General features: G+C 53.1%; 1 protein-coding gene across 1 annotated transcript in view; it reads right to left on the reverse strand.

Moving 5' to 3' along the window:
• TTBK1 (tau tubulin kinase 1) overlaps positions 1-15897 on the reverse strand; it is a 158655-nt gene continuing 142758 nt past the window's right edge. Inside the window, exons 14-15 of the mRNA XM_067532893.1 lie at positions 1322-2895; positions 1-669 (exon numbers count right to left, since the gene is read on the reverse strand). Of these exons, the coding sequence (XP_067388994.1) occupies positions 264-669; positions 1322-2895 (1980 nt within the window). The 3' untranslated portion in view covers positions 1-263. The remainder of the gene's footprint in view (positions 670-1321; positions 2896-15897) is intronic.

A 15897-nucleotide genomic window follows, 5' to 3' on the forward strand; every position in this document is an offset into this window, starting at 1 on the left:
ACTCTGCTTGGTGGTTTGCAATAGCAAGCGTGCGCTGCGGCGGGGCCGGCCCCCTGGCGGGAGGCGCCGTGGGTCAGAGGCGCTCAGCCCTGGGGCAGCTGTTTGCAGATGGCGTGTGGGGGGCGGGGGGAAGGGAGGGAAGCGTTGAAGTACGGCGATCCGCCAGCCGCTCGTGGTTCCGGCCTGTGAGGCTGTGCCGCCGCGGCTCAGCGGACGCTAGACGCAGGAGTTAGCCAGCCTGACGGGGTGGCAGCAGAAGATCATTATCTAGCCGAAGTCTTGCCTTCCACAGACACTTGCCTTCCTTTGGTTGCTGGGCTCTGAGTCTGGGTTTTCCCTCTTTGTCCTTTCCTGGCCAGGCCTGGGGAGGCTGGGGGGTCTCCCAGCAGCCCCAGGACTCTGGGCTGAGGGCGGGGAGACAGTTGAACTCGCTGCAGGGCAGACCCTGGCCTACGCTGCCGGGAGGGCGAAGGACTCTCCTGTCTGGACAGCGACTGGCTTTTGGGGGAAGCACTGAGGTTGCGGGGGGGCACGCTGGGGCTCCTGGGTGGAACACAGCTCCGTGGGGAAGGAGCGGGAGCCGGGCTCGGGCAGGAAGGGAGCCGGCTCTGGAGCTGCTTCATGGGGGAGTCTCTGGTCGCAGTCCCAGCTGTCCGCTGTGCCTGAAGCCTGCAGGGAGAGAGGAGGGGAGATGACGAGAGTAAGCCCCGGACGCTGGGCTGCTTGCCAGGCGGGTAGCAGTGCTGCTAGGCAATCCCCTGGCCCCCGGGCGCTCTCATGGGCATAGAATGAGAGAATTGTAGGGGTGGAAGGGACCCGTGCGAGGTCACCTAGCCCAGTCCCCTGCACGAATGCAGGACTACGCACTATCTAGCCCAGCCCTGACAGGCGTGTGCCTAGCACACATCTCCTCCCTCTGGAGCTGGCTGAGCGGGGGCAAACCAGCCTGTGTGAACGCGCAGGGAGGCCAGCGGCATGTGCACCCCAGGGCACGCACCAAGCTGCAGGCTGGCGTGTCTCTCGCACTGCCTCAGAACTAATGCCGAGCAGCTCCTTGCAGGCCAGGCCACCCCCCAAGGCTCCAGGGCCAGCCCCAGCCTGCTGGGTTTGCCCCGAACAGACACAGAACATGTGAAGGGAGACAAGTGTGGACGGGAACCCCACGGCCAGACAGAGAACAGGGGGTTGGTGGGTGAACCCCACAGCCAGGTGAAGAGAACGGGAGATTTGGCGGGGAGATGACCCCACAGCCAGGCCGAGAGAACAGGGGTTGGTGGGGGGACCCGCACGGCCAGGAGAGAGGGGCGTGCTGGTGACGTACCTGGCAGCGAGAGCTGCATCAAGTGGCGAGCTGTCTAGCGCTGGTGGGGCAGGTGCTGCCGGGCCCCCACACTTCACTGCTGTCAGCGACGTCCTCACAGGCACAATGGGCCGAGGGATTCTGCTCTTCGTGCTTAAAGTTTTCCCTTCCCTCGCTGGGAGGGACACCTTCCCCTTCCCCATCCTCCTTGGGATCAAGTCGTCTGAGTCATGGGTGTCCTCCTCCGAGCCAGTGGCCGAGAGGGTCTCCGAGGCGCGTCTCTGCTCGTCGCTGGAGGAGGCTGAGGAGGAAGGCCCAGAGGCCAGTCTGAGGAGACGACTTTGCCTTCTCTCCATCACGAGGCGACCCAAGTCGGGCTGTTTGGCCCTCATGTGAAGCCTCTCTCTGGCAGAGAGTGAGGCCGACTGGTCCGAGCCCGTGTCCTCCTCGGAGAACAAGATGGGAATACGGCTTCTGTACCTGGCGCTCAGAGGCTTCCTGGGGCCCTGCTTCGACGGGCCCCGGGGAACCTCGGCTCGCAGAAGGCGCTCTGCCACGCAGATTGTCTTTTCTAAGCGAGGCTCTCCTGAAACCAGCGGGCCAATTCCTTCCAAATCCAACGCCAGCGCGGCTTTGCTTCTCAGCTCCCGCCTCTCCTCTGGGCACTCGGCCAAGCCATTGGGAAGTGCCGGTGGCTCTCCCGCCAACTCCAAGGAAGTTTCAATGTGGTTGACCGAGAGCGCGTAGCTTTCCATCTCTCCCCCTTCTAGACCGGAATTCACACTCCCGTTCTCGACCAACACAGGGTTCTCCTCCATCTCCTCCTCAATGATGATCTCCTCAAACTGGCCGGGAGGGAAGTACTCCTCGTGCCTCACCAGCTGGCCACTAGAAGACATGATGTTCAGGTGGGTCTTCTCGGCAATGTGAACAAACGTGCGCTCGACTTTAGTAAAGGGGGAGGAAGTCGTGGAAATGGGCGCCGGAGGCTTTGGTTCCGATTTCAGGACGGAGGACAGGGTCCCCGGCTCCGATACATCCAGCTGGCTGCCCATGGGCTGGGGCTTCTCACCCTGAGGCGTTAAAGCAGCCAGGGTCCCCAGGTCGACATCAGGCGCCAAGTCGGTGGTAAGCGGAGACTTCTTCGTGTCACCCGGGGAAAAGAGCACCAGGGTTTTGGAACCTTCCTCCAGTTCTAAATCACCCTCTGCCACAGAAGCTCGGCCCTTGGACTCCTTCTGATCGTCAGCCAGCAGAGTGGACGGCGCCCCTTCCTGACTGCGCTCTGTGCTCTTCTGACTCACGTCGCTGCTGGAGCTACTGTGCATGTCAATCTCTTCTCCTGAATAACCAGCTTCCTCCTCCTCCTCTTCCTCCTCCTCCTCCTCACACCTCCCGTTCATTTCCAGACGGGGCTCAGGGGGTTTGCAAGGAGCAGTCAAAACAATGTTTGAGAAGTCGACCTTCTTTATCCGCTGGAGTATCCGAGGCTTTTCCCTATAGTCTGACACGTCCCTTTTAAAGTCTTGATAAGGCAAATTGGAAGGCACCACCTTGGACAGACTATTCATTTGAAAATGGTGCAGGGTAAACACCTGGAAGAAGATACACGTAAAAAAGAAAACACTTAGTATCCAGAAAAGCATGGGCGTAAATGTCACAACACGAGCAATGGCGGGAAGGGTAACGTGGCATGTGTCTGTCTTCACGCCCATCGCTAGTAGGGGGTGCAAGTGCCAAGCTCAGGTGAGAGGGTTTTGCCAAACAAAGCAACCCTCCCAGGCTATTTCCTTGTTACCCAAACTCCTGCTCGTCAGTGTAAGCCAGGGCAGCAAACTCATTCTGCAGACAAGGCTGTCTTCCAGTCTGAATGACAGGCTGGTATAAATTCAGGACCACCACCACCCCCTGTCTTTCCACAGCAGACACCCTCTCACCTCCTGCCCCTGGTTCCAATGTGATCAAAGAGAGAAGATGGTCTCTCCAGAGTAAACTTATTATTTGCTCAGCACCTTATTGTCACATGCAGCATCACTCAGTGGGGAAGTATCCTGCCCATTAGGTCCTCGCTGTCCTGGCCCTTTGTTCTTCCACCCCCATCCTCCTCTCTCTGTTTCTCTCCCCCTTCCCTGGCTGTGTCTCCTCTGCACCTTCTACCCGACAGCAACTTCTGATTCCCGCCCCCCCCCCCCCCCCCACACACACACACCATGGGCTCCCCCTTCTCCCTTCCCCAGTCCAGCACTAAAATGACCAGCAATTAGTGAACGCTGACATGTCAGGTGCCTTCATTAGGCCTTAGCGTTAACACGCCCAGGAGGTTAAGAGCTGCCTGATGACGTTGCTGTTTCAGCTTTTATTTTTCAGCGACAGCCCCATTTAAATAATTGAAAAGAGCCGGCGACAGCCAGTTTTATTCAGCAAGCTAGAGTCAAGGATCTCTGCTGGCTTCTTTTCAGGGACAAATGGCCATAGAGCTGTTGACTTGAACCACACAATCTCAAATTCCTTGCCCCGTTGCACTGGGAAAGCGCAAACGGGCAGCGGCTCTGCCCAGAATAAAGACCTGTGCCTTGAACGTCAACACCCTTCACCCTCTGGTGCACCTGAGGCATCTGAAGCAGACTCAGCATTGGTTCCAGACTGTGGGGACGACACCACCAGCACAGCCCTGCTGAGCTTCTTCTCCAGCGCATCCGGAGTGTTTGCCTCGCAACCACGGCCATTTGTGTCACCCAGTGAAAGCTTTGGCCTCATTTCTCTCTTGCTTTTGCCGCCTCCCTTTTTCTCATCTACCTCCCCTGCTCTGGCCTGGCCTCTTTTCTGTGCCGGGCAGCCTGGCCAGTGCCCTCGGAAGTCTCTGTCTCGCTGCTGCCGCTTTATTTTCCAGGCCACAGCTCAGCAGACTGGTCCGCTGGTAGCTTGACTCCAGCACACACCTTTGCATTCGAATCGGTCTCCCTTTGCCTTCCGCCTGGCCGCTTGGTCAGATCAGGCCCACAGGCCGCAGCTGATGGGCTGGCCGCACTGCGTAGGGGATGCACCAGGCAGCCGTTCTGCCCATGGACCGCCACGCCGATGTGCCTCTAGGCCAGCTCTGTGGCCACGGCAGCGTCCCCTTCGCCTGCTGAAGGTGGCTTTTCCGAGCATAGGGCCTGTTGTGCAAACAGCACTAACCCTGTGGGCCTGCTCCAACAGTGGTCTTTCTTCCCAGTGACTGCTGGGCTGTGCCTTAAGCCCTCAGTGCACGAGCTCTGGCAGTCTGCCCGGGGCATTGGGGTCCCCACAGAGACAAAGCACCATTCCCAGCAGCACCTCTTTGAAAGTCCTCCTGCTCCAGCCCCATTCCATTTCCTCTGAACAGGGGATGCGGGGTGGTAGTGGTGGATGATCATCTGCTTCCCTTTCGCAGGCTGGAGGATCCCCCATACAACTCTTTAGTCCTCTGCCTCCACTCTCCAGGGTCTGCGTCAAGGCCATGGACCCTCTGGTCGAGGAAAGATGGGTGCACATCTCCTGCGCCGCTCCTGTATAGCTCGGAGGGATTATTGTAGTGCCCCAGTGCTCTCCCTCCCTCCCTGGGGGGCCTCAGCACATTGCCCCACCAGAGCGGGGCCAGGGATGAGGCTGGACGTTAACGAGCTAGCTCATTCTTTTGCCAGGCAACATTCGCCTCTCTCTGCTGTCCGTTCACATGCCGCCCCTCTCCTCAGCAGCACGTCCTGATCCTAGCACCGTTCTAGGGTCCTCCGGTACTTATCTCGTTCTCAGCGAGTAGCTCCTGTCTCACCCTCTTTGTACTTAAAGAACGCCTCCGCCCCATCTAGCCGTGCGCCCCACTGGCCCATATCAGCACACGGCCTCGCTACAGTGTCCTTCCGCTCCCGGCTGCACCCGTCTCTGGGGTTAGACAAGCGCTCCTTGGGGCACAGCGCACAGCACCTAGCACAATGGGGCACTGACTCAGATTTAGATCTCCAGGGGCTACGGTAGTACAAAAAACAACAATTCCTTCCCTCTCGTCTAAGTTTCAGCCTTGCCGTTGCCGAGCCAGGTGACAGTTTAACCTCTGCTTCGTGTGGGTCTGCCAGCACACGTGGCGTACAGTCGCACCACACAGCGTGGTTAGCGTCCTGCCCTCCTCGCTGGGACCTTCCTCTCAGCCTGCTCAGTCCCCTCCCCCCCGACTCCCCCATTTCGATTACCCTCGAGAGATTGTTTCTCCTACAGCCGCTGATCATCTCGAGTGGGTTATGAAATTTGCTGCGGTCCTGCTCGCTGCTGTTTGGTGACCCTCACAGTTCTGGGTGCCCTGCAGCCGGGTGCGCTTTCCCGGCTTGCCCTTTCGAGCGCCTGCCGCAGAGAGCTCCCAGAAGTACAAATGTCCGACAGAGAGAGAACGCCGTTCAGGAGCTGCTGCCAGCAAGCCTGGCCCAAAGAGATTTTGTTGCAATGACAGCGTGGTCAGGAGTCCTTTTAACACCCCCCACAGCCTTACCGGCGTTACTTATGCTACCTGGGCTTGTGAAAAGAAAGCCATTCCAGAGGAATCATGGTCTGCGGACGTGTCTTCACTGCAGAGTTAACTTGGGTGCTCAGTTCTGAGCACCCAGGTTAGCCCAGTCCAGGGGATAGCACTCACCCAGCAAAGCCCCACACCAGTGCTGTGCTCCCCCCAGGCATGTTGCCAGGACCTTGGGGGAAACAAGCCCACGGCTCTCCATGCTGCCAACAGCTGAGCTCCCCTGCAATTCTCTCCCAGCGAATTGTTGGAGAACTCGCCTGTCTGTTGGGGCACACAGGGAATGGGGGGAAGGCACTGGAGGACTATGGGCTCTGGAGTGATTTAGCCAGGGTCTCCACTGCAAGGCAAGTGGGTTCCAGCCCGCCTGAAAGCAGCACTCAAGCGCTAGTCTCACAGCCAGCCTGGGCTGAACACACCATGTCATTCAGCTCAGAGGGTTTGGGTATAGATAGGAGGGGAGTTCGGGGCAACGCCAGAGTAACAGCGTGCGTTAACTGCAGTGAAGGCACACCCTGTCAGAACACAGGACCAAGACCTGAGTTCTAAACCTGCCACTGCCTCTCTCTCACTCGCTGTGGGTTCATTTCTCCTCACTCTCCCCAGCTAGAAAGCAGGGCTAATGACACTTACCCATCTTTGCAAAGAAAGCCCTTTGAGATCCAGGGATGCAAACTGCTATATACGGGAAGTGTTGCTGGCAGCTCAGTGGCTAGAGTATGTCTACACTACCATGACTATACTGGTGTAGCTATGCCGGCATAGACCTGTAGCATAGACACGGCCTACCCAAGGAAAGAGTTTTTTTCCCCATCGGTGTAGGACACCACCTCCCCGAATAAAGGTAGCCATGTCAAGGGAAGCATTCTTCCACCCACATGGCTGTGTCTACACTGGGTCTTTTGTTACAGAGCAGTGTCAGTCAGATGCAGGGCTTTTCACACTCCTGGCCAGCATAGCTATGTCAACCTCACTGTGACATGCAGACCAGGCCTAAGACTGCACCAAAGACCCCTTTCACTGGGACCATGGCAATTTTTTAGTTCTATTGTCTGAGAAAAAACTACGTGAGATGAGATATCTGAACTTGTTTGAATTTTCAGACACTTTTGAGTCCAACAGTAGCTGGTAAGTTCCAGTGTTTCCAAAACTCCCTTCTTCCAGATTTGCAGCCTGGGGAGATGTTCAGCCTTTTATCAGAACCTGTTTGGGCAAAAGGCAGACTCCTCAGAGCCCACGCACAGCTTCCCCGTTGCTCCATGAAACATACTGCAGCCCAGGGAGGAGTCTGAGCCAGGGAGCCCAGGTCTCCTCGGCAGAGAAAGGTGATGGAACTGAAAGGGACTGGATTTTCCACAGCACGCTGGGGGGCCTCAGGTAACGCTGGGACTGGGAGGGGAGGCTTTGCACATCCTCGCTGCTGGGGCCAAAGGAGTTTGGATCAGCCCCAGATGTAGATGAGAGCAACCTGAAGGCTGCCCTGACTTGCACCCCCCGTGGCCAGAGCCCCTCTGGGCATTACAGCAATACAGAATTGCCCGGGTGCATGGCTGTCCTTGTTATGCCTCCTTCTGCCTTTGATCAGCTCCAGAAAGCTCTCCATGCCAAGGGGTTCTATGCGGGAGGATTCCCCAGCGCAGAGGACATGCTCCCCGCCAGAGGCCTGGCCGAGTCTCCCTGGGGCTGCAGGATGTGCCCTCCTTTCAATCCCTTTGATTTAAAACAGTTGGAAACCATGGGGAATTCAATCTTTAAGAAACACTTTGTGAGGGATAGATAAGGCTGCTAAGGGACTCAAAGCCAGAAAAACCTAGGAAATACCGGGTAAAGCCGTAGATCTGCATACAACACCCTCAACCCCACCGCCCAGACACGCACTGCACACAACAAATTCACCGCAAGGGGCACGGCCGCAGCTGCAGGCAACCTCACAATGGTTCCCAAAATACCAGCCTTCAAGCAATCTGGGGGAGGCAAAATCAGAGAGATGGATTTTGCAAGCCCAGAGACCATGAGTTCTGTCCCTGATGGCTGCCATGATTCTGGGCGCTTCACATGAGTCAAGGCCTCCTACTTCTACCTTAGGGATAATTTAGCATTTACCCTTTCGCAGATAACAGAGCTTACAAGAGGTCACTTTATACAGAGCTGGGACAGAACCTGGTTCTCTAACAGAGCACCCACGTCTCGTATACAGTGTATTTCAGAGAAACGTGCCAAGTTAGGAACTTGTTTAATCTAGGCAAACACAACAGAGGCAAACACAACCCCCCGGTGATACAGCCTGCAGCTCTCACTTCAGCTATGGAGGAGAGCCGCTAGACAGAGGGAAAGAACGCTTTTATCCTGTGTGTGGACAGGCTATATGGGGGAGATATAACGCACATGCTGCCGGCAGATCTGCCAAGCATCACACTTCTAACATGACACACGTGCTTTTTGAAGGTTAGCCACACATTCCTGCACCGCTGGCAAAATGTACATTATCTGTGAGAGACACCTTCCCTGTCACACACAAGGGGAAGCTACCCTGTGTGCAGTAAACCAAGAGCCGTGGGATGCTCTGTCGGAGTAGAGATCTTGGCTCTATGCCTAGCTCCATCTGCAGTGACCTTGTGCAAGTTCTCACTTATCGTATTGGTGAGCGATTGTTACCTCGTCAAGGCAGCAGTGACACCTCGGCTCGTAACATGGGTTATGAAGTAGAGAAGGTATTCACAGCCAGCAGGGGAAGAATGGGACTAGAACTCAGTATCTGGGCTTGTAGGTAAGCGCACCTTCCCCATAGTACCAGGAGCAGAATCTCTCTGACTTGTCTTCTCCAGACCCTTCACGTCATGGCAAGACCGCCTGAAACTGTCAGCTGAAAGTTGACAATCCTGATCCCACAGCACCTTCGGGCCTGCTGAGACTTGATCATGAATCTGAATGAAACACTGGCTGTCTCTGACATCTCAGCGAGTTCCTGGATTGGGGAGATGCTCACAGCCCTCGCTCACTAGTTAAGTATGAACCTAAAGCCAGTGGAGGCCTTGCTGGAGCCCTAGGCACAGTTGACAGGTGAACCGGGGTAGGCCTGGTCTTAGCAGAATAATAGCACACTAGGTCTTAGCTAGCCAAGTAAGCACATTCCTGACCTGTGAGGATGGAACAAGAACCCCCAGAGTTCTCACGTAACTACGTAAATGAACTCCCAAGAGAGATGGTACGGGAACCCACCAACCCCTCAGGAAAGGAGGAATGACAGGAGAATGGATGAGGATGTTTTGTTTGAACTAGCAGGCACAAGGTACAGGCTAATAACAAAAAAGCATATGCAAAGTAATATGTAACATGTTTGTCTCAATATATACAAGGAGCGCAGAAGGAGGGGTATCTTTGTACTGATCTCGGGAGCAGCACCCTGGTATGGTGACTGACCTGGTACCTTGTCACAGGCATACATATTAGTATACCCATAGCTCCTTGGGATGCCATACTGTGCTTTGTCAACAATAAACCAGGCCGAGCGCCTTCCCCACCGAACCGAGCCCACGGTCTTTCTTTATGAATAACATCAAAGTCTGCTGCATCAAGCCACTGCACTCTCTGCTAGTGCAACTGACACAGGAGCACCAAGAACAGCTGCACTAACAACATTAACAACTCTGCAGCACCAGTAGCACGCACAGCTGCCAGCACTGCATTCCTGGAAGCCAAAGAGGTTTTATCACTGGGAAGCCAGAGTGAATTCAGCCGGGTGACACAGTCCAGCCCAGCTTACCCGGGGTTCACAGAAAAGCTCTTGAAAAGGGATAAGCCCTGTCTGTCTAACAACTGAGCTCTTCCACTTGTTCCTGAAGTCTCTCCCAACAGATTTAAAGGAGAAGGGGTGAAAGAAAACACCATCACCAGGGTTCTGCCTTTGATTCTTTAATAAGGTTTTGGTAGTAATACAAGCTTTTCCCGATTGTCTGGATTAACATACATGGATTTAAAAAAGGCACAGAATCCATTGCACAGCTTCTGCTTTGTTTTTAGATGAAGTTGCTCATTTGTTGTGGTTTCAAGTGTAGGATCTTACAGTACTTGGCAGCATTTACAGCATGTTCTACAGACAGGTATTCAAGTGCATGCGTTTTATACAGGAGTTAGAATCCAAATTCTCGCTTGGTAGCTCTATATACACAATAATACAGCGCTTTTCTTCTGAAAAAAAGCTTTAAATTGTTTCTTGCATGCTTGGTCTGCCCAGGAGAATAGTGCAAGCATATCATACAGTGTTATTGCAGTACAAAAAGGCTGAGGGGTTTACCTTAGGCTCTAAAGGGATTAGACACAGAAAGAATAAAAAGGCTCAGGGAAAACAAGCTTTGGACCCCTTCAGACAACTTGGTCCTTCCAAACCAATCCCTCGTTACCTTTTAAGCTACAGCAGGCAGTTCCCTGCACTGAAATGGGCTTCCAGAACTTCTTGGAGTGCAACGACAGCCGAGATCTCCTGTCAAACCCACGGGAGTCTGTCTAAAGTGCTTCCAAGAAGACACTAGCCTGGAGGTTTGCATAAAGGGGACTTTCTCAAGAAGCAGCTCCTTGTGCAAACTGAAGACCCCCAAGCTGAACTTTCTACAGCAAACCAGGAAGCCCATCCACACCCTGCACAACTGCTTCAAGGCTAACTGGATGCCATAATTACTTCAAATTCTGTCTCCTCTAAACAGAAACGACAACTACAGAAACACATGCCTGCACCCTAGCAGTCTTACCGTGAATGTATGATTTGGACTTGACCTGGCTTAGCAGCAACAGAAGCACAGCAATGAGCCTTTGGCTGTGGAAGATAATGCAAAGGAAGGATATGCTGGTCCCTGAGTGTTTTCATGGGCGCTAGAAGGTCCAGAAACAGAAAAGCAAGTTCCCAACGCGACTCTGAGCACTGCATTAGGAACGGGAAAAGGCCTTAGTCCTGAGGAATGCAGATAGCAAATAGACAGTGAGAGCTTTAGTCCAGTCTGCCCTGTAACAGCTTTCAACTGGATCCTCTCGGGGCCTTAGCATATCCTGGAAGTGACATTATGCTCTGCCAGCAGACTGAGCTCATTTGGGACTGAGAGACGTGGCACACATTACTACAGCAAGTGGGAAAGCTAGAATCTGAGTTGCTGAAGCAGCTTTTCTGCCAAGCCAGCTGCCCCAGGAGGGAACGTGGAGCAGGTGCCCCTCACTGAATACAATCCTGCGACACTAGTTTCCAGAGGCCTGTTATTCCAAGATTCAGCAGCAGCAGTCTCAGGGAGATGACCTCCTTTCCCGGAGTCTTACCGCCAGAAGCTGCAGAGTCCTTCTACTGATCTTTGTATGTTAACCTCACACCCCTGTCTCAGAAGCTTGGAGAGAAGTGCTAGCCCTGTGAAGCCGATGCCCCGGCTCCTCCAGCAATTAACATCCCTGCGAGAACCTGCCACCAGCTCTCTGTCTGAGGAGACGCACCAATGTGGAATGACTGGTTTTACTCTCTACAAGAGACCTAGGACATGGTGAGCAAAGGGGAAGGAAAACTTAACTCAGAACTTCTTCTAGTTCCCAATTACAATAGCAGCAAGAAAGAGGAAGCAGGAAAAAAGTCTGAAAGTTCAATACCTTCCCCCAGGCAGCAGCAGTGCATGTAAGTGAGCAGTGCTGGGCAAGGAGCCTGCCCTGGTTTTCTCAGGAAGGACCAAGCTGAAGGGACAGGCATCCCATGAGCATCCTCTTTATTCGACTGGGAGCACAGAGCAGCTTTTGCAACGTGTGTGTTTCATGTGGGCACATCACCTGCCTGTGCTTGCGATGAAGCTGATGATGAGGTTGGGGAGGAAGCTCTAGGTCCTAGAGTCTAGGAGTTCTTGTAAGGAAAATACAAGCCAGGTTCACGGAGTGACAGGAGCCAACATGAAACTCCCTGCATATGAAAAAAATAAAGCCTCCAAACACAGAGCATGTTTTTCTCTGACTGTTCAGATACATGCAGGAGAATGTAATGTGGAGATTAGTTTCACCCCCACCTTATATGACTTAGCAGCTTGTTAAAAAATGTACATTCATTGTAAGATCATTTCCACAACGGTTTCTGTGGTACAAAGAAGGAATTTCAACACATTAAGTGAAATTTAGAAACATTTCCTATAAATGAATCTTTGTGCTGTCGTGTGGAACTGCAAATGCAGATCTCTACGTTACAGTGACCCAGACAAAGAGCACATGGTACAAGAATGCAGCAAGGGAAGGAACTTGCACGCTAATCAGCCTTTACTCTTTCAGTACACAAAATACACTCTTGGGGGCTCAACCCCAACAGGTCATGAGTGACAGCTCCCTCCCACCCCCCCTTCATCACAGCACTATATCATTGGCAAATTGCTGCAGGTGAATGGAAACATAAATGTGCGATGAGACGCTGTACTAACAAATCAGGGGTGGACTAGGCTTCCAGGCCATTTGCTCTAATCTGCATACAAAAAGTGGGGCCAGATAATCCACTCAAACCAGACATTACAAGGGAACATCCCTCTGTTTCACTGAGGTTCTTTCTTGCAATAGCCCTTGGAGTGCTTGCACTGATGTACACAGGCCCACTGGCATTGCCAGAGCAGAAAGCCTGTGCTATGCCTCTGTAATAAACCTGGCCTTCATACTCTATGCATGACACATAGACACGTACAGCACAGCCACACCATCAGCAATGGAAGCTCCAGCAAAAAAAACGCACCACCACTAGGGGGGCAAGGGTGAGAAAGAGGGGCATATTTGGTTTACATTGGCCAGCCTCTCCAGCAACCCGGTCGTACCCTCCTCTCCTTATATGGGGGGAGGGCAAATGGAGGGCAGCCACACTGGGAAGAAAGGCACCCCGTGTTTTCAAGTTGAGACGTATTTGGGGCTGTTTGTTTACTAGAAACAGAAAGAGGTGTTTTGGGATTTGCAGGTCTTCCGACCTTGTGCACCAGAAAACACAATCCTGCATTTATCAGCAAGCCTCTCACGGTACGTCTACGCTGCAAAAAAAACAAAACAAAACTCCTGCCGCAGTGAGTCCCAGAGCCCAGCTGACTTGGGCTCATGGGACTTATGCTACAGTGCTAAAAATAAGACCAGACATTCCTGCCAGGGCTGTGAGCCCAGGCTCTGGCCTGAGCGGGACCGTCTACACAGCTATTTTCAGCCCCACAGAACGAGCCCAAGATGGTTGACCTGGGCTCTGTGACTTGCCACCGGGGGGCTTTTCTTGCAGTGTAGACATATGCTTGCAGGCAGCTCGGTCTGTCTTCTTCTCCTGAGCAATGCTAGACATTGGCCAGCAATTATCTTCATAGACTCATTGACCACCAAAGGGATTTCCACCTTGAGTTCAGTAGGATGAGAGGGCTCCCAGCTATGCAGTGCACAGGACTTAGAAACTGCCTCCGCTCAAGGTAAAAATCTGATTGGGGTAGTCAAAGCTCTCCACCATAAACAGGGTTGTAGCTCATATTACCGGCAAAAAAACCATGACAGGTTAATGATACAGCATTAACACAGTACCGCTCATGCAGTTGGGTAGTGGAGAGACTCCATCTGTCCCACTGAAGAGATGCCAATTTCAGTGGACCGAATGACTTCACGTGCTGGATTTACCTCATCAGGCCATGTACGTAAGCAAGAGAAAGCCAAGCCTATCCTTGCTAGACCACTCTTGTGCCATCACTGAGCTCTTAAACACAGAACATACATGTCAAAGTGAATATGTGCTTATGACACGCAGAGGAAGCACTTCAGAAAACGATGAAGCAGGTGAAAAGGACACGGCCTTGATTTCAGTGCAAGTTTCAGAGAAGTTGATGGGTAGCCTATTTATTATTCAACTATTTAACATCAGAGAAACTAAAATATAAATGATTTCTTCTTTCACTCATTTCTTTACACAGGATTCACAGTCATGCTTTTCTGTCACAGACATGCAACGGCAATCCTGACCACTCGTGACCAGCGAAACCCCGGGATGCTTTTTGGAACAGTACGACTATTAGCCCCAGTGTCCCAGACTAGTTCGTTCCAACTCGGGTAATTACACTCTGCCTCCTGAAATTCTCCCTGCAGTATCCAATTCTTTCTTATGTCAGGATCTAATCTAATCATAAAGTCTTTTTTAGTGGCATTGTCTGCTGTGAAACAGCTGCCATGGTCTCCCCAGAGATGCGGGCATTTAAATGGCAGGAGAAGTGGTTCCTATTATATAGCTATATACTTTGTAAAGCACTTTGGGGTCATTTGGGATGAGAGGTGCTACAGAAAGGTAAAATACTATATTATTACCGAATAAACTCTGAAATGGGCTTTAGAAAGCTCAGACAATTTAAAGACTTCCAATTTCTCTCTCTGGAGGTCCGAGACCTACCTGTCAATCGGATAGGAATAGTTCTCCAGTTCTCCATCTCTAAGTGGCTTTGCTCTGCTACAAACTGTCTGAAAAGTGCAGTCCCCAGTTTCTGCATCTTTACTCCATAGGAAACCCGTGCAATGGAGAAAAGGCTGAAGTGCTGCGGGTCACTTGCCCCCAGTCTGACTAGAAAGCCTCAGCTCCGAAACAAAGGTCCCCACCTCTCAGAGCAGGTGACAGCCACCGCCATTTCTTGCCAGACAGCTGCTGTGTGTACCAAAAGACAACTGATAGGTCAAATCCTCAAGGACACCAGCACAAGGCAGTGCAGGGGAAAGGAGACCAGAACTGCCCCCAGGGAACTCTCTGGATGAAACAGTTTGGTTAGTTTGAAGCACAGAGCAAAATAACACTGCCAAGAGCTTTCATTTTGTTTCCCATCTTGAAGCTGTCACAACCGAGAGCCCTTTGAAATGAGTAGGATTATTAACAGGCCTTAGCATCATCTCAGGGGCAGAAACCCCCTCGCCCTGCAGTGGAAGGGTGACTGCAATCTGCGGGTGGTGTGAGCAAAGCAGCCCAGAGGCTCCAGAGCGCTGTCCTTTCCCCGGGACCAGTGTGAAGGGGCATTCCTGCCCAGTGAGGTACCAGCTGCTGAAAATGCCACTTAAACAGGGCTTCTCCACTTCAGCGAGGGAAGGAAGCGAGTTTTCAAAGCCATAAAGCCAGTCTCCTAGACCCCCCACCCTGAAGTCAGTCTCTGAGGGAGTGTAAGGGCATGTGGGGGACAGGAGACAGGCTGAAGGGGTGTAGGGGAAAGTGGGGGGGGCAGGAAACAGGCTGAGGGGATACAAGGGAAAGTGGGGGACAGGGGCAGAGTGAGGGGAGGCAGAGGGAAGTGGGGGATGGGCGGACTGAGGGGAGGCCAGGGGATGTGGGCATAGCAGATAAGAAATGTGCACGGTTGGATATTGTAACAGGAAATGTTGGGTCAGGTGAATCTGTGGGGTGAGGCTAAGAACCCAGGGGAGCACTGAGGAGGGAATGTCATATGGGGAGGAGACTGAGCCGGCTAGCAGGGAGACAGGCCAGCGATAAAGGAGAGGGTTTGAAAAGGCAGCTTCCCATCCCAGCGATTTGCAGAGGGGAAGGGGCGTCTCGCCCAGCAGCCAGAGTGGAGGCTGCGTGTTTGCATGTGCATTTCAGACTGAATTTTTTACCCTGAATTACTCACACCCACCCTGGACACCAAGTTGACAAACCAGAAAGCAAATAACCCCTCCCATCTATGCCTATATCCATAGCTATAGCCACAGGTATCGGTCTGGATCTTTGGACTAGTGTTGGCTTGGCAGGAAAATGCCTAGCTCATCCCGCTGGTCAGGGACAAGGCAATGCACGCCGCATACGGACAGGAAGGCGGTAGCCGAGTCTGGAATTCACCACATCCAGGGATCTGCTCTTTCCCTGCACCATGTGGGACAACTGGTGAGGCCTGCCCCTTTCTACCCCTACCCCTAGGGCGGGGATGGGTGACTGAGGGAGAGATGCTCATCGGGGGGGAGAGGGGTGCCATTCACACCTCTCTACCACAGCAAGCGCCTCTCCTGCACCCTCTCAGCAGAGGAGCTCAAAGGGACTTGGGTGAGGGAGGAAAGCCGTGGGGAGCAGCACCACTCCTGGCCTACATGCCACGCAGCC

The sequence above is a fragment of the Emydura macquarii genome, unplaced genomic scaffold (assembly GCF_026122565.2).
Source record: "Emydura macquarii macquarii isolate MOO-44397 ecotype Brisbane River unplaced genomic scaffold, CSIRO-AGI_Emac_v2 contig_3305, whole genome shotgun sequence".
Taxonomy (NCBI): Eukaryota; Metazoa; Chordata; order Testudines; family Chelidae; genus Emydura; species Emydura macquarii.